At 34.2% G+C, this 26571-nt stretch overlaps 1 protein-coding gene across 1 annotated transcript in view; it reads right to left on the minus strand.

Annotated features, from left to right (window-relative positions):
- The window catches only part of LOC123874200 (A disintegrin and metalloproteinase with thrombospondin motifs 7), a 101579-nt gene that overhangs the window by 50106 nt on the left and 24902 nt on the right, over positions 1-26571 (minus strand). The window contains exons 2-3 of the mRNA XM_045919440.1: positions 19042-19400; positions 7806-8025 (exon numbers count right to left, since the gene is read on the minus strand). Of these exons, the coding sequence (XP_045775396.1) occupies positions 7806-8025; positions 19042-19231 (410 nt within the window). The 5' untranslated portion in view covers positions 19232-19400. The remainder of the gene's footprint in view (positions 1-7805; positions 8026-19041; positions 19401-26571) is intronic.

Consider the following 26571-nt stretch of genomic DNA (forward strand, 5'->3'; position numbering starts at 1 on the left):
CTATTCTTAACTCGATCAGATAGTATCGATTGTATCTAAAAATACGAATATCATACCTAGCATAAAGTCGCACTCAAAAGTATGTTATGAATTTATGGTATAAAAAGTGCAAAAACGCCACATTTTTGTATGAAATGCGTGAAAAACTGCACGGGCAGCTTCTCAGTATCGTTGCGTGTCGGTAACACGACTCGACGACGACAGTGCGAGTGGATACCCTTTCTGAGAAATTATTGCATGGGATCGTGACGCTTCCGCGGTGCCTTTGCTTTGATCCCTTGCATTCGCTCGATGATTTAGCCTTAATATAGCCGTTATAAAGCGTTATCTAAACTGGGTCCTCAGACGGGCTAATTAGCCTTCGTGTCGAAGGATTACATTACTGAGAATGTAGGTCGCAAGTTATGCAGGCTTTAAATATTTTACGCAATCCTTAATATTAGTACCTACTATATTTAGCTGTAGATGGTTATTGCTTTAGAAATATAATTCAAAATTTTAAATAGGGAACAGAACTTCATTACTAATTTAGAAAGATAGTAGGTAGGTGTGATCTTTATACAGCAACCAACGCTTGAGACTATTTAACATTGTATTAAATGTTAAGCGATAGAGTGATTTACTATGCATTTATTCATTATTGTGTTCAGTGACCTGAATCTGTGTCCGGGATTATATTATCACCTTTCGACAGCCAATTACCGAGAACGTAGCCTGAAAGCGCTTTAGAAGACCACGCTATTAAGCGCATACGAAGTCTTGACTACATTTTACAAAACCATATAAGAAAAGGTCTATCAATCAATCGATTGAAATATTTCAATGTAAGTAGTGCGCACTGCAGAGTAAAGTAGGTTTCCTTATATCGGAAAACACTTACTGTTGACCTAAGACGAGGCAAAACGGATAGAAAATAAATACAGAGTTCATATAAGGGCATGAAATCAGAGGAATGAAGTGTTTACAGGTTCTTCAATGAAATACCTCAACGAATCGAGGCTGCACATACATCTTACTACATGTGTTTTTTTTTTTGCTTTTTGAGGTCATAGAAATATTATGAGTTTGCGATTTTAGGTTCATCAATTGATTTAAATTATTGATTTCTAAAACAATTCATAGTGTCATTGATGCAAATATGGTAGGGCTACTTTTAAGTATCACCTATACATGCTACAAAACGAAATGAAAACTGGAAACTTGGAGAGAAGAAAAGGAGAAAGTGAGGAAGTAATAGTGAACAGTGATAAGTGAATTAAAGTGAGTAGGGAGTGTTATTAATGAGTAATAACTGTTGTATCAACTTTGTTAATTGTTACCATTCAAGTACTGATATTGAAAAGAATTAGGGGTAGAGTTTCTGTTCAATCTAACTAAGTCCGCCCCAGCCACCATTGTGATTGTATGTAGTACTGGACGTACGGACGGACAAAGAGTTTTATACGTAAATCTAGATGTCTCTGAAATTAGCCCACTGACTGAAAGAAAAACTTATTCATTGTACCTAATCGTAATCGATAAAAACTCTGCCCCTTGAATTGAATTCGCTGTTCGAATTTTGCGACAGCCAATCAAAGGACAAAATTTCTACCGATTACGATTACAATGATTACGATACATCGCATATAGTGTGAAATAGAAACACTATATGAGTATTTAGCTACGTCAAAGATACTATTACTATCATTTACATAAATATAATAAGGTCAATGCACATTATGAAAATAATAATAGGTATTAATCTCGAAGCCAATGCGTTTTGTTCTTTTTCGTTTTCATGTCATTTAGCAAAGGATAAAATCTGCTTGTGGCGATTAACTCTTGCTGCCACTTACAGCCGACCCGGATGATATATATCTGTTAATTAATCAAACTGAGTCTCGACGTTTACAGTATCAAAGGGAACGCTCTTCGTTATGAAGGTACATTCTATAAATATTTTTTCCTCTTATTAATTAGTTAGCCCACGACTTCGTCCGCGTAGGTTACCTAAGTTTATACCACATTACCCCTTTATTCAGTATTTTTTAATACTATTTATATAAAAAGTTAAACATTTCATGTCTTTTCCAAAAAATCAGTCCGCACGACTTTTCGACAATAACTATAACTATGTGATCTGAGCCAGCTGGAATTTCTGCAAACCATTTTTTAGTGAGAGTCTACTTCATAAAAAAATGACATATTACCTACGTATGTTTCTACATCCAGCGCATTGAGCTGTAAGTTCTGTCAGTCAGTTTCTACAAAGATATTAGCCAAATTATTATATTAAAAAGCGATGATAGCCTAGTGGTTAAGACGGGGATCTGGGGCTTGATTCTGGGCACGTACCTCTAACTTTTCAGAGTTAAATGAGTTTTAAGCAAGTATCACTTCAACGGTGAAGAAAAGCGTGAGGGAACCTGCATGCCTGAGAATTCTCCATAAGAAGTCTGCCAGTCCGCACTTGGCCAGCGTGGTGGACTACAGCTAAACCCTTCTGATTCTGAGGATGAGGTCTATAGAGCACACTTTGACTTTGTGCGTTAGCGATAAATAGCTGGCATGAAATGTCTGAGTAAAGTCAAAATACGCTCAAAATACGCTCTATATAGAGATTTCAACCTGAGAGGAGACCCATGCTCAGTAGTGAGCCGTTAGGTTGATGATGATGAAGATTAGTTAAGTAAGATAATATGGCTAGATGTAGATCTGTCCTGTATGTAAGTGCAAACCATTCAGAATTTCTACGAAATTCTTAGTTTCGGGATATTTATAAATATGAATATTGCAGTAGCTTTATGATTGGACCGCTATTCTAATCTCGACCAGATAGTGTCGATTGTATCTTTTCATTTACTGCATTATTCGCAACAAGAATGCTGCTCGGAACCAGAATAGGAATTCATTAAATCTAACAGTAGATAACAGCTTAAGCTGTATGGGTGAAATTGTGTAACCGCAATTTTGTTGTGTACCTACCTACCTACTAGAAGCTCAATTAGAACATTATTTTCTCATATCTGTTTTATTTAAAATAATAAAATAATTTGTTTTCAATTTAATTTAAATTTTTATTTATATGTAGTATGTACAATCAACAAATTACAATACTATTGTAGACCCACTTAGTGATGGCTACAAGATGCGATGTTGTGCCACAGTTAGAAGGAGAAAACCGAAAAAGGAACAGGAAAGGAAAGGTTTTTAAACAGTACTTATATACAAGTTATTGTAATGCACCTTTAGTGCCACCTTGACCTTTTGTATAAACATAATTGTATATAATTATAATAACTAAAAAATATTTCACTATGCCATAATATGCATTTAAAAGTTTCTTTATTATTAGTTTTTTTTTTATTGTGAGATAGGATTGCGCTTGTCGACAATCATAATTGATAAAAAGCAATTGATCTAGGTTGGAGGACGTTTGCTGACACTTATATACACACACCCGAAGTGCAGTCGGGTAAAAACTAAAAATAATGACTTGTTTGTTGATCTCTTTGAAGGTGTGCAATAAATCGTTATCCGAGCTTAAAACTATTGTTCTGGAATACTTGTGATAAGTTTGGGGTTTAAAAAATGTACGAAAATAGCCAAGAAAATTTATTGCCCCAGCTCGCGTGTGTATTAGGCGCTTGGCCAACATCTTGTGAGAAATTGATATATTTACCTACCTATCTTAAACATTTAACGAAGAATGCTTTCGATTTTGCATCCGTTATTTTGTTGTTAATCGTAATTTTTATCGTTTGCAAAAGTGTCTTCTGAAGAGAGTTTATATGATATCTATGTTTTTGTAAATTATAATAAACTAGAGGATGCCCGCGACTTCGTCCGCGTGGATTTAGGTTTTTAAAGATCCCGTGGGAACTGACTGAGCAGACAGACAGACAGACAGACAGACAGCCAGCCAGACAGACACACTCTCGCATTTATAATATTAGTATGGACTATAATATGACGCCCGTGACTACGCCCGCGTGGATTTAGGTCTATTAAAATCCCGTGAGAGCTCCTTGATTTCCTGAGATTAATATAGCCCATGGCTGTCACCAGGATGCAAGCAATTTTTGCCACAAAACACACAAAGTGATAATTCCCAGTCAACGAAATTTTCAGTTCTAGTAATTATTTAGTACATCCATGTTCTCAGTACAGTCGGTAGGGCACAGTAATGACATTTTGTATATATAATAATATATCACACCTCTTCCAGCGTACATGCACCTACATAGGTAATTATGTACATTTCAGTATCAGACGTACCTACACCTAAATGTGTCTGTGTTTTAATTGTGTCTTAATTCTGAGCAAAGTTAATTTGATTCATTTTTAAAAGACTTCCAAAAAGGAGGATGTTCTTAATACGCAATATTACAAAGAATGCTAAAATATTATAAATTCATTAATTTTAAGAGGCAAAAAAGAGTAACAAAAGTTGATCGTAAAATCTAATTGGCGCCGGATCATTATCCGCGCGTGTCTCTGATTTAGTTATTACATAATATTATTTCATCGTCTTATACCTAGAACCGGTGCTCTACGTCTTAGCCTAATTTAATTTATGCGAAAAAACTACTAGGTACATATCACAATATATACAATATAATTGTATAACATATAATAATTGATTTTTGTGTAGTGTGTAGGCAGCTCACATATCTACTTGTATGTCCCTCAAGAGTCAAGTTGGCGATAGACGGATTTATGAAGATTTATGTGTATTCCTTGGAAAACGCCTGTTATGTGTTCAGCGAGATGGTCGTCTCGAGGTCATTGCGAATATTTTTAACTAACGTATAATAAGTACATACAAACACATACGTAGTTTATCGTACTTACAATACAAGCTCAAACTTAATAATATATTATACCTTAATATTCAAGTAACCACTTGAATTATTGCGCTATGTATAAACATATTATGAGTATATTCAAATTATGCTAATGTTATATTTTCATAATAATTATATTTTATTTTCGCTACTAGCGACCCGCCCCGGCTTCGCATGGGCGCAATGTAGATACTAATGTGGTTATTTTGTTATATTACTAAAGAAAAGACAGCATTTAGGCATCTTGAACAATTAAAGCTTTCTTTTGAATCACTCTATTGGTGAAAATTGCATAAAAATCCGTTGCGTAGTTTAGAAGATCTAAGCGTAGGTAGGTACATAGGGACAGACGGCGGGAAGCGACTTTGTTTTATACTATGTAGAGAAGTATTGAGATAGTAACGAAATTTCGATTCGATCTTCGTAGAACCTGAAATTGTTGCCTACAGATTTGCAGAGTAGATACATCATTCGCCTGAATACATGCTGTTTGTCTGCTGCAGTTTGAAGTCAATGAATTAGATTGAAATGAGTCACAAAAATTATATATTCATGCAATTAAAGGATTAGTAAGTAGAGACACTGCCTGACGCTATATTACCAACTATAATTAATGTCTAACTAGGTATAGGTGTTAATTTGAGTGTTTTGTTCGTCGCATTAGCGGCCAATATTAAGTCGAAACCGGGAAGTTATTAAGTACAATGATTTACTTATTGAAACAAATTACTCAGTACTTGTTAAGATGTATCCGGCATGGCATACTGACGAATATAAATCGATGTTATAAATTAATACGAAAAAATCTAGTGCCTTTATTGACGTTCATCAATGTAGAATGTTCCTATCTACTTAATATCTACAAGTTACTATTATTTTGACTATTATAATCTGTGTCTTATGTTTGATGTTGCCGTGCGGTGGTATTTTGTGTAAGTACATAACATTTTATATTATTTGAAGGCTTTCGAATGCTATGAAACTTTATGATATTTAAAAATTGTAATACTTCTGAATTTGAGGGATAAAATATATACTTACTTTATATTCCTGCGCTGTTAAAAATCTTGCCCTTTTTTGAGAAAATTGTCAAAAACCACTTTCTATTCACAATTTACCTACTTACATCAAAACTTGTATAAGTTGTTGTGTACTTCTATTGATTGTTAGGAATAAATATAAAAAATATAATATCACCGACTTGCTATAACCTACTTGGGTATTTTCAGTCACTCAGCGTCTTTACTTTTCTTTACAAAGTTGAAGACATTTCACTTTCAATTTCGGGCGCCCAATCTCGTTACACTCGCTAAATAGCATCACGTATACTTTACGATATAATTAATCTTGATTTATTAAATCAGTTCCAGTTTTTATGTGATGAATTAATTTCAATACGTTAGTAGATTTATAAAAATCGGCGTTGATTAAATTGATTGCTGTAATTTTTAGGGTTCCGTATCTCAAAAGGAAAAACGAAAGCCTTATAGGACCACTTTGTTGTCTGTCTCTCTGTCTGTCCGTCTGTCTGTCTGTCTGTCGTGTCTGTCAAGAAAACCTATAGGAGACTCGTTGACCTAGAATCATGAAATTTTTCAGGTAGGTAGGTCTTATAGCACAAGTAAACGAAAATATCCTAAAACTGTGTTTTTGTGCTTACATCACAAAAAAAAATTTAAATGTGTGCATGAAAAAATAATTAGTTTTTTCAATTCTCAAAAAAACTATAACAAGTGTGATATCATAGGAAAGGGCTTTACCTGTATGTAAACAGGTTTTTATTTATTTTTATACATACCTCTTAATAGTTAATAGTCTTTGATTTATCGTGCAAAATGTCGGTAAAAGTACCCGAGTACGGAACCCTCGGTGCGCGAGTCTGACTCGCACAAGGCCGGCTTTCTTATATAAAATTTATTACTCGTTTACCTATAATTTTACTTATAAATATTAAATAGTCAAATTGATAGTATATTTGGAAACGAGGATAACACGTGACTAGCAATTAGCATATAATAATAAAAGAGCAAATGTTTTTTATAAATATAATTATTATAACATTATTTACCAATGTTATTTTAATCCTAATAAGATAACATCTACCTTAGATTGCACACTCTGTATTTCAAACAATAGATTGCCTTGACCTTTTCAGTGCAAAAATAGATATTTTATTGAAGCTAAGATATCGTCTAAAATATTACCTCTAACCCATATTTTGTAATAAGTAAAGCAAGTGGATGCGCTCGAGTTAAAGTTATAAAGTCGGATTTAGGTACCTATTAGGTAATTATTTCTTTAAAAAATCGGATGCTTATAAAAATTTGGACAGTTACTCTCACGATAGCGCTGTGTTTTTCTTATAACAAATATGAAGTGATAACGGAGACAAGATCAAATACACGAGAAGGTCGCTCTAGTGATAGTAGTAAAACAAACTGTCAGCGAAGTGATTCAGATTTCAGACTACAATAAATCAGTCTGCAGCAGGGGATCGCGTTGGGTGCTCGTGTCTTTAATTTTTATCAAGCTTTTTATCGTATTCGGACAGATCATTATTATGGCATTGTCCTTATGAATATAAGGTATTTAAAGGAGTCTGCTTAGTTATTCATATTCAATTTATAACATTACAACTAATTAAAGGCATAAATGAACTCCTTTCATCTCAACTCAACTAGAAAACTCATTAAAAAAATACTAAGTAATCCGAATTCTTCTATGTGAAAAGCAAAAGTGAAAAAGCGAAATTTCATAATCGCATCTGTTAGCGCTTTTGAAAGGTTTTCACGGTACAATTGCTTAACAGATTTTGATAAAAGGTAACAGTTTTAAAATTGGTACCAACAGCTTTAATCCGGAAGCGGGTAAAGCCAAATTTTTCAGAATTAAATCAAAGACTTCCCACAGGATTGAAAAACCTAAATCCGCGCAGAAAAAGTCGTCTCTATTAAAAAAGTGATACGTAGTATTACTCACCTCAGGTCCAGCCTAAGGTCCCGTCCATCGACCGTGAGGTTGTAATGTAAGGAGTGGGGCAGCTCATGCTCCGTCGCGTGCAGGTCGCGGCGCGCGCGCGCGTGCCCGTGCGGGTGCGCGTGCTCGAGCGCGTGCGAGACCAGCTCGCCGTCCCGCGTCACTTTCAACGGCTTCACCACTTGCACTTGTGAAGAGTCCAGGTGTCGGTGAGAGTAGATACCTGGAAAAAATTAACAAAATCAGAAAATATATCTACATGTACTTGAATTTTAGGTAAGGAATAGGAACAGAGTCGCCCCGAGTTCGTGTACTTTCGTTACTTAAAACTTAAATTGTAAACAAGTAGCTTCTCGCTGAAATGTGTAAGAGGCGCACTATAAGTAAGTATGCCTATATGCGGCCCATACGACCTTGTTATTGTGAACTGATATCATGATACAAGTGGAAAACCTAACTCTAGAAGGTCTAAAGCACCGGGCAAATCGCGTCGCTAACGCATTTCGCCGAAAAGGTTACTCCGATTCGTTTATCTTTTAAGCCAACTAAGAAAAAACGGATTGTACCCAGTATGAAACACGAGTGTGCCGACATATTATAGGAATCAGGAAACCGCGAAATATCTAGCTATACCTATCTGCGAGTATAATAGAAAACAAAAAACTGGAATGAAATCCATTCAACACTTTTTAGCGTTCTGCGTTTCTAAACAACATGCGACAGGCTTATTTAATTGTATCTAGTATCTACTATCTACCGGTCATATAAAATAAAGCTTCCCAAGTTCCAAACGCAATTAGATAAATTAAAAATTAGACAAAAGGCTGTTGAGCTGTGCAAAAGGTGCCTAATACCTACATAAATTTTTAAAGATGCAATAAATTAAAAGCTTTTCCGTCTTTGGTGTAGTTATTTACCACGCGGATAGAGTAAAGGATTTATTCTCTATGCGTCTATAAACGAATAGAAACCATTATTACATACCTATTAAACAAATACAACTTAAATTACATAAGATAACAATAAAATATATTATTATCTACTTCAAACAAAGCGCAAAAAGTCAAACAATCATCGAATCATCTTATTATGCAGTGACGGCCCCCAATCAAAAAATTCGTATCCTATTAAATTCTTAGGCAATTTTATTCCATTGCTGAAATGTTAAGGCCTTTTATTGTTGTATATATTTTGTAAGTATAAAAACAAGTTTGATTAAAAATTGATTTTGTTTTCGTGTTTAGCTGCTCTAGATTGAGACTTGTGGAAAGGAAATTATTGATGTCAAACATTTTTAGATGACTGTGCTTTCCTGGTAAAACGGAAACTAAGTAGGTATATAAAAAACAGCATACTAAATCTTACAAAATAAGCTCTTGCGTCTACATTTGGCGCGTGTTAGTTAGTAATAGGGTTGCCAACTGTACTGTCTAGCAACCTAGCAAATAGCAATGTGCCGATTATATTTCGCTTCTGCATTCTTGGAGAAATATACAGGACGCAAAAACACGATATTATTTCAGTTTGATGGATCGATCTTTTTTTTAACAAACAAATCCTTGAACGCACTTAATATGACCTTTCAAAGTTTCAACTGATGCGATGTGCTTCTTATATCTGAACCGCCTCTGTAACGATTCTTAGCTTAACCAAATTTTAGGGTATTTGCATTTTTTCTTACCAATGTAAAATTTTTGTAATGAAAAGGACAGATAAACCTAATTTAATTTAGAACTGTCAAACCTCGTGACTTTAGGTGCCAGTCGTAAACTTATTGCCTGGAAGATACAGCTATTTTAGCGATCTTTATGTAAATATGGAGTACAATAAAGAGTATTTTACATTTTACTTTACTTTTATTGTTGTGTAGAGTGCACTAAAATTTAAAGTCATTGATTTTAAAATTCATTTTCAGTCCTTTTTTGGCAATATTAAAAAGAAAAAGATGCAGAGACTCTAAATTTAGTTTAGAGAAAAACATCAGGATCAACGCCAATTGTCAAAACATTTTTGCTGATACAAGTCTCAAGGTCTCTGAGTGTACTTGGATGAATTTGCAGTTGTCCGTTCGTCCGTCTGTCAGTCCCTATAACTTCCGAATTATTGAACGCCATTACTTCAAAATTAAACATAATATGTAAACTGATGGCCTTCAGCCGAATATTGTATAAAAAGTTATAAAAATCAGGGGGCTCTCATAGAAGCGAATGCGAAGTAAAATATTTTTTCTTGCGTTACACGGGCTTGCGACATATCTTTTAAAGACGATTTTGAACATTTTTGAGTACAAGAATATCTTTTTTTATTTTTCCCCTAAAATTGGTGCTGTATTCTATTACATTATAATATACATAGTTAAAACTATCTTATGGGAATTACTTTCACTCGGAGATTATTTTTAGAAGTAAAAATGATTATTTAAAGACGTACTTTTGTCTTTTTACTATTTCCATAAACTATTTTTCAAGTGCACTAAGGTACCTACTAGGTACATTTTTATAGCTAATTCTGAAAAACACTATACGGTGGAAAAAAGTATTGGCAACCCTAACAAGTGATGATGCAAATTATATCACACCACCTCGGTAATACGATGCTAGGCGTTTTTAACCATTACTTTTGGTTGTATATCTAATCATTTTATTTATTTATACTGCACAATACCGATCATGTCTGTCTGTTTGATGTAATAACATTATACTTGCACAATGCTTGATCTATATTTGAATTTCTTTCGGGAGCATAGAATATTTTATGTAAAATGTATTTTATGTATTATTATTACTTAAGGATTGATGAACATTGCGAATATCTACCTATATTTATGTAGGATATGAAAAGAGTAGTTATACCTACTTGAGTTTACGGTTTTTTCTTTTCATCTTATACGTAATAGAAGAAATATAAAAGTTTGCTGCTAAGTACTAAACTCTATGTTTAATTATTCAGAGCTAGGTGCCCGCCATTTCGTCCGCGTGGATTTAGGTTTATTAAAAATTCTGTGGCAACTCTTTGATTTTCTGGGATAAAAATTGCCTATACCAATTTCCAGCTATCTCTGTACCAAAGTTCATATTTACAAATAGGTTATACGAATGGGCCTTTAAAAACCTCATGGGAACTCTGATTTTCCGGGATAAAAAGTAGTATGTCCTTCCCCGGGACGTATTAGGTACGTCCCGGGGAAGGACATACTACTTTTCTGTCTGTACCAAATTTTATCAAAATCTGTTAAACTGTTGGGACGTGAAAAGCTAGCATACAGACAGACACCCTTTCGTATTTATAATACTAGTATGGATTTAAAACATAGGCTTCGTGGGCTACATACAGAACTAGACTATACTATAAGATAATTTTACTTGGCCTTTATTATTTTACATCTCGCATCATATTATTATCGCCATAGATATATAGAATTAGTACAGCTACATTATCGCCGACTTTTTTGTTATACTTAGCACAATAGTAATTTCATTATCACTCTAATTAAACATGACTTGATTATTATCATCATAGTCAACATAACACTGCGGGCGGACGTGACTCGTTTACGGCGGGTTTATGGCGTTGAAAATATATTGTTTTATTGTGGCGTGACTTCACCGTAAATTTGATGTTAATTTTCCAAGAGTTGTCCTATCCCACAAAGTGCGTTCAACCCTAGATACAACAATTACAATAATAACAATCCAAGTAAAGTACAGATAAACCTAGTTATTTTGTAAGCTTAGGGAGTTGGACACTTATCTGACATAAACGTCTGAAGCCTCGATAGCTCAACGGTTGAGGAGCGGACTGAATTCCGAAAGGTCGGCGGTTCAAACCCCACCCGTTGCACTATAATTGTCGTACCCACTCCTGGCACAAGCTTTTCGCTTAATTCGAGGGGAAAGGGGAGTAAGTCATGATTAGCATGGCTAATATTCTTTTTTCAAAAAAGATCGAGCGGAAATTCAATATGATTCTACGAGTTGGGCACTAAGAAAACTTAGATCTATGCTCATTGCTCATATTATGAATTATTTTATCCAAATCAAACACAGGTTCACAAAGAGTCAAGTGTCTATGCAGACAGTATCACCCTAATATTTTAGTTCAAATACTAAAAAGTAAAAGAAAGCAATAAATATGCGTACAATATCTAATGAAAGTTGCACCCAATCATAATGTGCATACATATTACACATACAACATAATATTAGAAAATATTGCTTCGCATACTGTATACCTACCTAGATTTCTATTTTATACAAGTACCTACCTACGTGTATACATCATACATATACATATATGTAAATGTACATAGCGTGGGAAATACAATAGGTAGGTAATATCACAGGCGCCAGGTTTTATAGACGTGAACTGTAATACATATTTTAATTTGATGCACATATCAAAAGTCCTAAACTTCATTGGTGATGACATGAGCATGTTTCCTAAGAAATGGTGCACGCCGTCAGCAAGACGGTAGGTACGAAGTTACTCGATACTCAACAACTAGTGAGGCCACATAGGTTTCACTCGCTACTAACATTTTGCTACTTTATAATTGCCATGGCAACATAACATTGAATAAATTCATGTTGAGAGCCTCTTTCTATTTTACAAGTGTAAATTAAAAATTTATAACACCCCCGACAAGTGAAGGTTGCAGTAACTAGAAAAGAGCTGATAACTTTCAAACGGCTGAACCGATTTTCTTGGATTATAGCTAAGAACACTCTCGATCAAGCCACCTTTCAAACAAAAAAAAAACTAAATTAAAATCGGTTCATTAGTTTAGGAGCTACGATGCCACAGACAAATACACACGTCAAACTTATAACACCCGTCTTTTTGGGTGGGGGTTAAAAATCATTGCAAAAACGGCACTGTGTAGTTAGTAAGTAGGCATATTTGAAACTAGAATCGTCTTATTTTGCTCATTCTCTGCATCTTTTGAAATTAAATCGTGCGTTGCCAAGAATGCGGATTCCATTATTTAGTTTTTTTTCTGTGTTTAAATTGAACTAAAAATATTTACTCGACCTATTGTTTCAGACGACACCAATCGGATAACAATTACATAATATAAAAAGCTTATCTTCTACTCATTAGTAATTACTAATTAGGTATACATAATGTGGCCAATTTTGTATTATATTATATACACTCTCTAAACATAACTAACTTGGCAGGTCCAAATCGAATGCTATCCATGTCCACAGGGAACATTGAAAAAAAGATAGTATATTTAGTCATATCATTTTACTTTAGCTATAGCTTTGATTGTGTAGAAAAGAATCAGTCACACTAAGTTAGGTAGTATCTTAGAAAATTTATAAGAACTCACAGAAAGTGGTGCAGGGTAAATGAGTTGCGCTTAGATAATAATTATAAACCTACCTCTGACATAGATAAATCTGTATGGTTTTGACTCTACTTAAAGTCTGAAGTCATAGTACACTGAAATCTCGGCAAACCTAAGTAACTATAGAAGATATATAGGTAAACTTTAAGTTCGATGACAAATGTTACATATCTACATGTACTTTACGCTAATAAGATTGGTATACTTATAGTGGATATTGATGAACGTGTGGGTATAGGTTTTTGTGGTTGTTTGCGTGGGTAAGCGAATGCTGACGAGCGTGTTGTGCTAGGGGCTTGGCGGCAATTATAGTCTGTGCTATTATCCTAGGTCCCCGCCCCTTACTGGACGACATGCTCGAGTCAACAGAGCGCCGACCTCTCCACGTTTTGCGTGGGTGGACAATATGTATAAAGAAAGATAGGTGAAGGATAGACCATAATCTTATTAAACTTATTTGGAGTTCGGGCAAAGATTTGGCACAATCCTTCTACTTTTTAACCCCCGACCCAAAAAGAGGGGTGTTATAAGTTTGATGTGTGTATCTATGTATCTGTGTATCAGTCTGTGGCATCGTAGCGCCTAAACGAATGAACCGATTTTAATTTAGTTTTTTTTGTTTGAAAGGTGGCTTTTGATCGAGAGTGTTCCTGGCTATCATACAAGAAAATCGGTTCAGCCGTTTGAAAGTTATCAGCTTTTTTCTAGTTACTGTAACCTTCACTTGTCGGGGGTGTTATTTTTTAATTTACACTTGTATTTATTTACAATGTCACTTGTGTATAAAGTTCTATTAAATTAAAAGTCTTACTGCTCAAGATAGTTTATGAACCACTCCGGTATGACTTGTACGAATCAAAGTCGGGGTGTTTGCCGTGTTATCTATTTTAAGAATACAAAAGATTTTGAGACATTTCATGAATCTAGCTTTGTTTCGCTTCATTATTATACATACACATGCATACATAATTTGTAGACAATTAAGGAAGTATGTGAATTTATTATCAACCGTTTTTATAAAGAACTCTATGCGACGCGACGTTACATAAATCCGGCTTTGTTTCGAATTCATTAACACAACAATTCAGCGTTTGCATACATAGGTACTCGTATCTAAGGTAACTCTATAATATTACATAGAGGTGCAGAATTTTATAAATGCGTGTTTTTCTTCCCGGATTCAACAAATTATTGTGGAAGAATTCTCATTCATAATTTTGAGAAGGGTCAGTTGACAATAAACCGGGTAGGATACCTCTATATTACTTTTATGGATTCTCATGAAAATAAATAGATATTGCTCTTAAGTACCTAGGCAATCTACTTACCCAACACAAACCTGACGAAAACCCACAAGCGCAAGATTGACCTCCGCTGCGCTCCGCTCCGACCGTAGCGGAGACCAATCCATAGGCCTTATTTACATGAGAGCTTTTTTAACGTCCGTTAAAAAAGCGTCCAAATAGAACAAATGCATTCCGAAGTATCTGTTCACACATAAAAAAGCGTTGATTGTGAACATATACCTACTTGGGAATACATTTGTTCTATTCGGAAACTTTTTTAACGGACGTTAAAAAAGCTCTCGTGTAAATGAAGCTTTAATCTCACAGACGATCGTAACTACCTTTCCTATGCAGTATTTTGCAGGAGTACATAATATTTATATTATGGAACTACCAAGCAGCTTAAATCTGAATCGAACATAAATAAAAAATAACGGAATCAATACATATTTTCTAGTTAATTTCATTAGGTAATTTAAATTTTATAGTTTTGTATCAAACATTATTATCATTAGTTATCATTTCATTGAATAACATTTTTTTTAAATATCCCACAAATAGAAAAAAAAAATTACCAAGCGAGTAAGATCATGTCAATTGATAAGAATCGTTACATCATACTATTAATCGGAGTAAGTAAACCTGGGTCTTATGCGAGCTGAGACAAGAACAAATGTTTGACTGCTTTTTAAGCAAAATGTACGAAATCTATTTGTTTTATATAGATAGATATATTTTTATATAAATAGATAGTAATCCATACTATAATATACTATATCTACTTTTCCATCTCGTATCGTAAATGCAAAAGTGCGTCTGTTTGTCAGTCTGTACTAATTACCTTTTCTCGTCCCATCTGCTTAAAATGAAGTCAATTTAAATGAAGTTTGGTACAGAGATAGCTCGCATCTCGGAGACGGATACAGGCTACTTTTTATCCCATAAAACCTAAAAGTTACCATGTGATTAAAAAAGAAATCTAAATTCACGCGGCTGAAGTCATGGACATCGGCTAGTATGATACAATTTATCTATATGTTTATGTTTATCTATTTCTGCAAATTTACACCTTCCCATACTTACATACATATGTACTTACGTATGTACAGATATTACTCATAATGTATTAATTAAAAACTACAGCCCCAAGGCAAGCAACATTCTCTGAATTTTATATTTGCTTTTTTTTTAATTCAAAAGATCCAGCATAAAGAGGCTGTTTAAGGAAATTTAAAATCCCTAAAAAAACAAAGAAATCGTCAAATAAGGAAATCAAGTTATTTATCTACAAACTGTCTACAAAGAGATAAAACTGAGCTTTTTCAACTTTCAGAATCTTATTAATAAAATATGCCTTTCATTAAAATCCATTTAGTAGTTTCAGCGTGATGCACGAACAGATAGACATCTGATGATGTGTATCTGACACAGACGGACAAAATTAAAAAACCGGTCAAGTGTGAGTCGACCTCGCACACGAAGGGTTCCGTACCATTGTACAAAATTACAATTACAACTATTGATTTTAAGCGAGTAATAAAATGTGCACTACGACTTTATATCACTGATTTAATAATTAAATTAATATTTTATAATTTACAACGACTTGATATGCTTCCGAGATCACCGACAAGAGAGAAGAGAGAGAGCGGTCATAGACACCATATCAGACACAGTACTATTTCAGTGAGTACGGGCAACATTAGGCTTCAAATTTAAATTTTACTTCTAACAACAACAATTACAATTACAGTTATATAAGTAGTACCTACCTATAGATAAGGAATATTAAATTGTTATCTTCTCGTGACAAATGAGAGCTTTTACGTCACGGTTCGCGTCACTAAGATTTGCTCTTCTCGACAACTGATAAGATTTGCTTGGCCAACATTGATAAAGCCAGATAAGAGTCACAGATCGTTATACTTTACACTCTTAACTGATAATTTTGCTTATTATCACTTGCCTTTTCTGATATAATATTACGTATACTGTAATATGAGCAAGTATAACACTTCACGGACCTACTTACCTCGCACTTGAATTTATTTAACCTCGAATGTGGCTTATTTTGTTGTGCATCTGAATTCTGACATGTCTTTTTTTCTGATATGATTTTGAGGAAATTCAATACAGTTTGAAATAAAATATTATTTATTTTTATTTATTTATTTAATTGTGCAAGTTCAACGACCAACCAACGAGACACCCTTACGTTTGGCGTACGTATTCTTGCATAATAGGTTTGTTTTGTAAAACATGCCAGCGAATGGTGTTTTATGGTGCTGTTTCATTACACTCATGCCTCATTTGTGCGTGCTTTCGGCTTGGCCTGCTCTGTGCTATCCATGGTCTATTTTTGACACGTTATTGGGTCTGAGAATAAACTATGTTGCTCCACTCACACTGCATGTGAACGATTACTTCGTAAGTTCAATTCTACTCAGTCAGCGAGTGTAAAAGCAAAATGAATAATTTTTGTAAACGGTAAACGTAGAATTGAATTATTTGTAACGTTAGGAGTTGCAATTAATTTTATCAAGTTTTAAGTCGGTTATAGTTTAGTAGTTATTGACCTTGAGTTTGAGGTTCAATGCCCGCGTGCTCTTTAATTTTTCGGCCTGATTAAATATCAATTGTTTTAATGGTGAAGGGAAACATGGTAAGGAATCCTGCACGCCTGGGAGTTCTCCATAATGTTCTCAAAGGTGTGTGAAGTCTGCTAATCCGCACTTGGTCAACTTGGAAGACTATGGCCTAAACCCATTATTCTGAGAGGAGAGAGTTTTAAATGATGAAGATAATAAGCACTCTTCGTAGGCACGCATGGATTGGGATTTTTCGTTATTTATGTGTAGAATACCTATTACAGCTACTGAATACCTCAAAAAATATTTATACGCTATCTTTTAAATGTTACTGGAGAAGTCTCTGTGTAAAATTATGAATCTCTAGGGTTATTTTTCAAGCAGTTCCAAATTCCATTGAGCCTTATACATACCTATCTTTTATTTTATCACGACAAAAAAATAGCTACTTATCCCAAAGTTTTTGTAAGATACACCTAAGGATGATATAAGTTAGCAGCTTACTACGTCGATAGTCGATACCACTGTGGTCACATGATAGTTATAACATCCGGCAAAATGTGTAGTAGACTCCTTAAAGATTTCCACACCCTCTGGATACATCAGCCTTGATACTATATACTCCTACCACATGTGACTTCCTATCCGGGAAACACGATACGTACCTACCATGTTTTTCAAGGCTACCTCCCAGTCTCCAACCTCCAAATTACTCTCACTTTTACGAATGTATGTATGAAATGTAGTCTAGCAAATAAATACAACTAGGTACCATCTGTTCATCACTAAAAGACATTGATCGAAGCTATAAACAATTTTTGAGTATTTCAAGAGAAGGTCTTTAAATATTAATTGGAAGCAAAGCACCTTTATAATAATATGATTTAAATCCACACCTAATAATGCGAAAGTTTGTCTGTCTGCTTCATGGTCCATCCGTTTGACTGATTTTACATTTGGTATAATGATAACTTATATCCCGGGGATAGACATGGATACTTTAAAAAACCTAAATCCTCATGAAGTCGCACGCATCATATATTTTTGGTACTGAGATAGCTTGTAGCCCAAATGCGGATATAGGCTGCTTTTTATCCAGGAAACAAGGAATTCCTTGGGGATTTTTAAAAACCTAAATCACGCGCATGAAGTCGCGGGCATTATCCAGTATCTTCAATAAGTCAGTTTAAAAATGCATACAAAAATAAACATAACACTGTCCTAAATCAACAGACATGGGAGATATAATCCTTCAAAGGTAATCTCGGAACGTCCCCTGCGACTCGAATCCAATTATCAGCATTTCAAACTCGCGACAACCACAAAACAACTCACAAGATTAGGTTTACGAGTTCATAAATTTAACATTTAACTTTATCTTTTCATACGTCAATTTTAATTGCTTACGGTGTCTTAGTTTTTATATTTTGTTCGTTTTTTAATACTGAATCATTTCAAAAATACGTTAGTAGAGTATGTATGTACCTATATGTATTGTTGCTGCAAGTATGCCAACAAAAATATCTATGCGAAAGATATTTCTAACGAAACTCGCCCAAGGTTTTCGTGTAACTATTATATATATTACAATACAATATGTTACTGTTTAATTTTTATACAATGGACACTAAAAACAGTTTTGGGAGAAATTAAAAAAAACCGGTCAAGTGCGAGTCGGACTCGCACACGCAGGCTTCCGTACCATCGTACAAGATATAATACTATGTACCTATGTATTTTTTTATTTTTTTATTTGCATAGCGGCCATTTCGTAATTCACCATCTTAGTTTTTTATTGTTTTTGTTATATGACACTCTGTGAAAATTTCAACTCTACCTATTACGGTGCATGACATAGGTACACTCCACGGACTGACAGACGGATAAATAGACGGATAGCGGAGGCTTGGTAAAAGGTTTCCCTTGGAACCCTAAAACTAAAAATAATTCTGAAAGGTTGAAAAGTATACCAATGATAGAGGACATAATATTAGAAGGAGAAAACCACTTACCGGTATGTATAAGGTTTCTTATGCTACTCTGGACTTCTTCCTTTAAATGACCCGCTAACTCCACTCTTGGCATATTCACTGGTAGATATTTCGCAGTGCACCGTACAACCATTATTTGAAATAGTAGGAGTTTAAACATCGAACACTGCATATCCATTTTTCGGTTTCCTCGGCAGCCACTAGCACGCATGTTTTGTACCAATGCTGCCTCAATTCCCTGTTCCTCGCTATGGAATCTTCATACTACCAAATTTTGGCTCTTGTATTCAAAAAGACACCCGTCTTAATATTATTTATGTTTATAATTCGATATTGATATAAACTGTCCTCTGTTGCGGTGCACTTTCATTATAATGTACCTGAAAATAACACAAATTAATTTTATTCTCAATGTATTCACAAAATGCGATTAGCTCACTCGAATTGTCTGAAATTAACGCACCGTGCAATATAAAACAGTTTTATTCATTCAAGTTTTTTTACACATATGTATAACAATAATGTTCTAAATCGAGTCAGTGCTCCGACTAGTTTTATGTTTCGTTCATCAAAAATTACATTTATTCATATTATTTAAAGATGAAATATTAGAGCATAAAAATTAATATTTTGGTAATTGTTTTTATTTAAATCAGTTGCTAGAAAAGATATTATCATGACACGTTAACCGACCGCTGACTCAAGATGCTATCTCTCAAATGATACCATGTTATGTAACATAATTTTCATTATGAGGTAGATAATTTTATCTCCAACCTCACCCATATATGTATGCTTACTTATAATCTCAGAAAATAAGACAAGACAATCCTGTATGAAGTAACATTATAAATAAACCTATAATTGACCTGGTTAAATGAAGACAAAAAATGCAAATGGCGTAAATTGTGCTTAAAAAAGACACGAATAAGACAAAACTTAATAAATCACTCGCATCAATATGACATTAATTACCTCTACTTAAAAATTTCGGGAGCTCTCTTTTATATCTAAAGATGGTAAAGATTTCCATATAGTTGACAGCCAAAATGGGGTTGATTGACAGACATGCATGTTTTACCATAAACAAATGTTTACAGAAGTCGTCTGTTGCACATGGGTAAAGGTCATTTCTTTTTCATACGAGTTACGAAAACTATATAATTCCAACTAAATTACATATTATCTATATAGTCAAAATAATATAAGTAACTTATAATATAGTCAGGTAGGTACCTACATATTATTTACGCATTTCAAAAAAGTATTAAGTGCAATACTATGGCTATGGCACCTATTAAATCAATGGTGCCTATTATAAATGATACGCCGGCGTCATGAATTTACAGCCATGAGAAAGATTCGTTTAAAAATTTCTGAGACCGTGTTCTAGGAATAAAAAGTCATGAAAGGACCCCAAAGGTAGAATCCACGTGCCGAGCGATAAGGCAGGCGCCAGGCAACATAATATCACTCACTTTGTTTTTGTTTATTTTTCTTTTTTATAGCTATAAGGAGAACATGCTCAGGTGGGGCGCCACGACAGATTGTTAAATTTAGAGATTGTTAAAACTGTTTATGGTATCTTTGTAATAACCTTTACGAGTGGTCACATTGAATTGTTATCATAATTTGCTTCATTATTATTTCAAAAATAATTTTGACTTTAAACCTTGTTGGACTAAGAACCAGGGCGTGCCAGAACTTCGTTATTTTATAAAGCTAAAGGCTTATTTAAAAAAAATAACTTTATACTTTGGTGTAAGATTCTTTACACCTTTACTTACCTGTTATCCCCGAAAGCCACCATGATCCAAACTACTATTGTACTAACGATCAGTGACTATGAAAGTCACTGATCGTTTCTCCCTGTGTTGAAGACAATACGCAGAGAATTTTCAACTTTTATAAAATAACGAAGATCTGGCACGCATTGGATCTCTCTCTTTGTAGTTTGCAACATTTTTAACCTCATATTATGTTATTCAATAAATTTTTGAAACAGTTCTTCAAAAAGTGTTCAGAAATTCATATATTTAGCACGACTTATTTTTGTCTCGATAAATACGATTCCGAGGCGGGCAGTTAGTAATCGAGTAAAGTATTATGAGGGGGTATAATTATTTTGCTTCAAATGCTAGCTTACTTATTCTTAGACCGATTGCGATTTATTGCGAACCAACCTAGATACTTACGTTAAAGTATATATGTACATATGTACTTAAAACGTACCTACATTACCGTAGGCACAAGTGCCATCTTTCAAGTTATCTCCATAATCGAAGGTTTCCTCATATTCCTCATTTCGTTGCCACAACCTATGATCACAAAATATGAACTTAGATGCAGATATTTTACAGAAGCTATTGTGCAGGTGAACTAACATTGATTGACAATTATATAATACTAGCTGATGCCCGCGACTTCGTTCGCGTGGATGTAGTTTTTTGAAAATCCCGTGGGAACTCTTTAATCTCCCGGGATAAAAGTAGCCTATGTACTAATCCAGAGTATAATCTATCTCCATTCTAAATTTCAGCCCAATCCGCCCAGTAGTTTTTGCGTGAAGGAGTAACAAACATACACACACACACACACATACAAACTTTCGCCTTTATAATATTAGTGTGATTTTATTGTATTAAATTAAACAAATGTTATAGTCTACTGTACACCTAAGCATCAATTTTACATCTGTGTAAGTTTGGTAATGCGTAAGTTTGCGTACCTACGGTTTGCCACGTAAAATTACAAACAGCGGGCACGTCTATTAAAATAATATACTCGTAATTTCGGTTTCAGCAGACCTATTTTTTTAGCGCACTTGGGCAAATATTTGCTTCGGTAACACTGCAAGAGAATTCAACGATATTATACGAAATCGTGGGATCAATATTATCTTAATATGACGTATGGGAATATACGTAATCAGTAAACGCAGAAAAAATAGACAAAACTCAGAAAAAAAATTCATATTATGTGCTTATATACATGTGTTATGTTGTTATATATATTACTACTCTATTTGATCACTTTAATCTTTACAACTTTCTGATTTCTCGGTATCACGTCGTAGCATTTTATCAAAAACAAACATATTATATTGTGTGAACAACGGCTAATCTTGCTGCTGACCCGATTTGTGTCTAGACTAATAATAATGACGTACGACCTAGACTCAAACTCTTCCGACTACTACCTACCTACCTACTTATCTTCGTTAAACACAGATAAAGGTGATTTAGAATAAGTAAGCTTTCATTAAGGCCGTAATTTAGGGGAGTAGGTACGTACTTCTATCATCTTTTTTTAAAATTTTACGTTCGTAATTGTTCATCTCACAAGAAAATTAAGAAATTGGTACGAATAATTATAATACAAACAATCAACATATCGAAGATAAAGTAAGCTCGCTAAACCGTTTAGACGAAAAACACTAAAAATGCGAAATGCCAAAAGACTTAAAACGGTACGCAGATTGCTGAATTTGCATACCTAATGCCATACACGACCATGTCATGCCATGGGGGGCTGGTTAAGTTTTCAGTTCTAGACCATTTTTCTGACAGGAGTTATCTCAAAACTAGACTAGTTAGGAATATGAAATTCCGCTATATTATGTACCTACCATATTATATTATTTTAATCAACAAATACTAAAACTTTTTTTGGGTTTTCTTTCACGGTTAATTGCGATGTTCTAACTCGAAAAAGAAATATATAGAATATAGATAGGTAAGTATACCCAAAATATGATGTCCATAATTTAAACTAATATAGTTAAACTAATTTGTATTAAATTGTAATCTTTCACTGTCGGAAAACGCCACAATTTTAATTATGGCATTTCACATTTTTGGCATTTTGGTTCTAAACGCGCCGATACCACAGCCGATACACCGATCATTCATCTTAAAACTTTGATACGCTTAATTAAAACGCCGATTACAGCCAATTCGTCTGAAAGTTCAATTAAGAAAATAATAATTAATGCTGACTGCAGTTGAGGTCACACGAATAACTTTTTGACTTTAGTTGCTCACGAACAGACGGAATAGAAATACAATAATGAAATAAATTTAATTTTTGAAGAAATCTAATGAGTATTAGTATTTATAACTACCTAGATAAAGTGATGGTATTTTATAGCTCTCATTTCACTAGAAAAGAATGATTCTTGTCGCAATGTAAAGACATACTTATTAAAAAAAAAAATTAATAAAGAAATATGAAAGGAGAGATCACACAAGAATTTGGCGCCACTGGATATGGTACGGATGTCGCGTCGAGCCAAGTCTCACGATCATCGACGGATTTGGCGTCAACTTGTTCCCATATGGCATACACCGCTTTTTCCTCGATTCCTTTCTCAAGAATAAATATAATACGAGTACGCTACTAAACAATGAGCACAGTAAAAACGACATTTAATAGCCCATAATAAGAAACAGCAAATTATATCCCATTATGGAAAAAGTAAAAAATTTTGGTGTGATGAATAAAATCTCTTTATTGTAAATGTAAGCTTAACGGTGTTTTGTTTTACGAGATTTACGCCACCGATGTTATGTATTCTTCAAAACTTCTAGTTTTTGTTTACCTAAGTTTCTGTCATGTTGAACTAGTTGAACATTGCGAATTTCACTATAGATCACGATTTAATTGCATTGATTTTTAGTAACAATTATTTATTGTGACTACTATACCAGTTATTCTAATACATATAATTCCGGACGATTTTTTCCGACTTAAATTACAATTATCATTGTACCGGTAGTTTATTTTTGCGAAATGTTTATAAATTAGGTATATCCCACAATCTTTTTAGATAAGGACCGACCCAAAATGAGGGGTGTTATAATCTCTCCCTATCTCTGTATCTGTGTATCTCTCTGTGGCATCGTAACTTCTAAACAAATAAATCGATTTTAATTTAGTTTTTTTTTTTTGTTTGAATGGTCGCTTGATCGAGAGTGTTCTTAGCTATAATCGAAGAAAATCGGTTCAGCCGTTTGAAAGTTATCAGCTCTCTTCTAATTTTCTTATAGAAGTTTTTGTGTCGGGGGTTTTTTTTTTTTTTTGAGTTATTCTGTAAATGTTTTGTCAGTGCAAACTATTTCAGGCTTAAAATGTTGAATTCCTAAAATGTTGAATTCTCATAATGCATGGAGTCAGTTTTATACGCGCCAGCACACAAGAACACGTTCGGTCATCGTCACGCGTCCATGGTTTTATAGTTTGTCTACACTCTACAGTCATTATAAGGACTACTGGCGCCGGCCAACTACAACCCGTCTGGAATTCTTACCCTTTCAAATGTTCAGAAAAAACAACACGATTTAAAATAATAAGTCTTCTACCTATAATATGGTCGTCGGAATTCGTGGTTGGTGGTAAGGATATTTCGAGTAGGAATTGCTAGCTACAAGTGTAAATTAAAAATTTTCAACACCCCCGACAAATCATTTTCAAATAAATAATTATGTATATATCTAGGCAACGTCCATCTTGACAGCTTGATATTTGTCAATTGACACTTGAATATTACGAACCTAAGGGTTATCTAACCTTCATTTCTACAAGACAACTAGAAAATAGCTGATAACTTTTAAACGGCTGAACCAATTTTTTTGGATTATAGCTAAGAACACTCTCGATCAAGCCACCTTTCAAACAAAAAAAAGTAAATTAAAATCAGTTCATTCGTTTAGGCGCTACGATGCCACAGACAGATACACAGATACACAGATACACAGACACACAGATACACACGTCAAACTTATAACACCCCTCTTTTTGGGTCGGGGGTTAAAAAGTATCGTGTGTGCTTTAACATGACATTACTCCGTAAAGTTACCCGGGATCGAACGCCTTCCCCTATTAGGAGGCCAACGTCTTAACTACAAGGCTATCACCTTCTATCACTATAGAGATTGTTTGCATGATCAACCCATTGCCGGCACACTACTGAGCACGGGTCTGTTCTCAGAGTGAGAAGGGTTTAGGCCATAGCCTGCCACGCTGGCCCAGTGCAGATTGGCAGACTTCACACACGTTTGACATCATGGACAACTCTCAGACATGCAGGTTTCCTCACGATGTTTTCCTCGCTCTTTTAGGATTCCGTACATAATATTATGAACATTATATTTTGGATGTATGAAATATTTCTTTTCCGAGCTAGAACATCGCAGTAAACCGTGAAAGAAAAACCTAAAAAAATGTTCGTTTGTTTTGGTCACAACCTATAAACCATTTTATAAATTGTTGTTTTCAGTATAATTTGTTGTGTAAATAGTGTATATTAGTTCATATTATACCGAAATCTCATATTCCCAACTAGTTTTTGAGATAGCCACCGTCACAAAAATTCCTTATTTTTAACCCTCGACCCAAAAAGAGGGGTGTTATAAGTTTGACGTGTGTATCTGTGTGTTTGTGTATCTGTGGCATCGTAGTTCCTAAACGAATGAACCAATTTTAATTTAGTTTTCTTGTTTCAAAGGTGGCTTGATCAAGAGTATTCTTAGCTATAATCCAAGAAAATCGGTTCAGCCGTTTGAAAGTTATTTACTTTTTAGAGATAAAAAAATAAAAAATATACTCGATTTATTTCAATGAGCTGCAAACAATGGTACTCCACATGCAAGAAGAAAAAAAAATGAGTCCTTTTTATGTAGGAGAGCCCCCAGAAAAAGAATTTAATTCAATTTCTAATTCAATATTTGATTTTACGCCAAATATACGCCAAATACCAAAACTTCGGGATTGTAACTCATTTCTTCTACGAGCTAGAGACAGAGACCTGTGACACTCCGAGAGACAGACGGACAGACAGCAGAGTGACATTAAGAGGGCTCTCTCCGTCACTCGTTTCATACAAACGTAGTTCCAATTTCATTTAAATATTAAGCAACCAAAGTCCATGAAATTTTGCAGACATAGTCTAGAAATTGCAGACATAGTCTAGAAACTAATATCTATGTCTGTGGTTTTCCAGATTTCTGTTAAAATATTCGGTTTCAAAGTTACGCGGTCTTAAAAATTTACATACAAATCTTTGAGCCCCTGTAATTTTAAAACTACATATTTTTAGAAAAATCCAAAACACCGCAGACACAGATATTAGTTTCTAGAATATGTCTGCAAAATTTCATGGACTTTGGTTGCTTAATATTCAAATGAAATTGGAACTACGATTGTATGAAACGAGTGACGGAGAGAGCCCTGTTAATAGGGATCCGTTTTTACGGTACTCTAAAATCACCTGTACAACTGTTGTCTATAATTGTAGGTATAAAAGCATGTTGGTATCTGCACATTATTCAGTTAAAATGAAAGCTGAGCAAATACTTTATGTCGGTTAGCTGCGTTTGCTACTTTGGAGTTCTTACGTAAAATTACAGATATGAATTATCTAGGATAAGCGATTTACCTACTTATAGTTTCGTTTAATATTTGTAAAATTGCAAGTATGGATAAATTACTTATAATATGTAAGTGTATTAAAAATATAAAACTCAAAAATGTTTGTTAAAACAACTTTACCGC

This window comes from Maniola jurtina, chromosome 18 (assembly GCF_905333055.1).
Source record: "Maniola jurtina chromosome 18, ilManJurt1.1, whole genome shotgun sequence".
NCBI lineage: Eukaryota > Metazoa > Arthropoda > Insecta > Lepidoptera > Nymphalidae > Maniola > Maniola jurtina.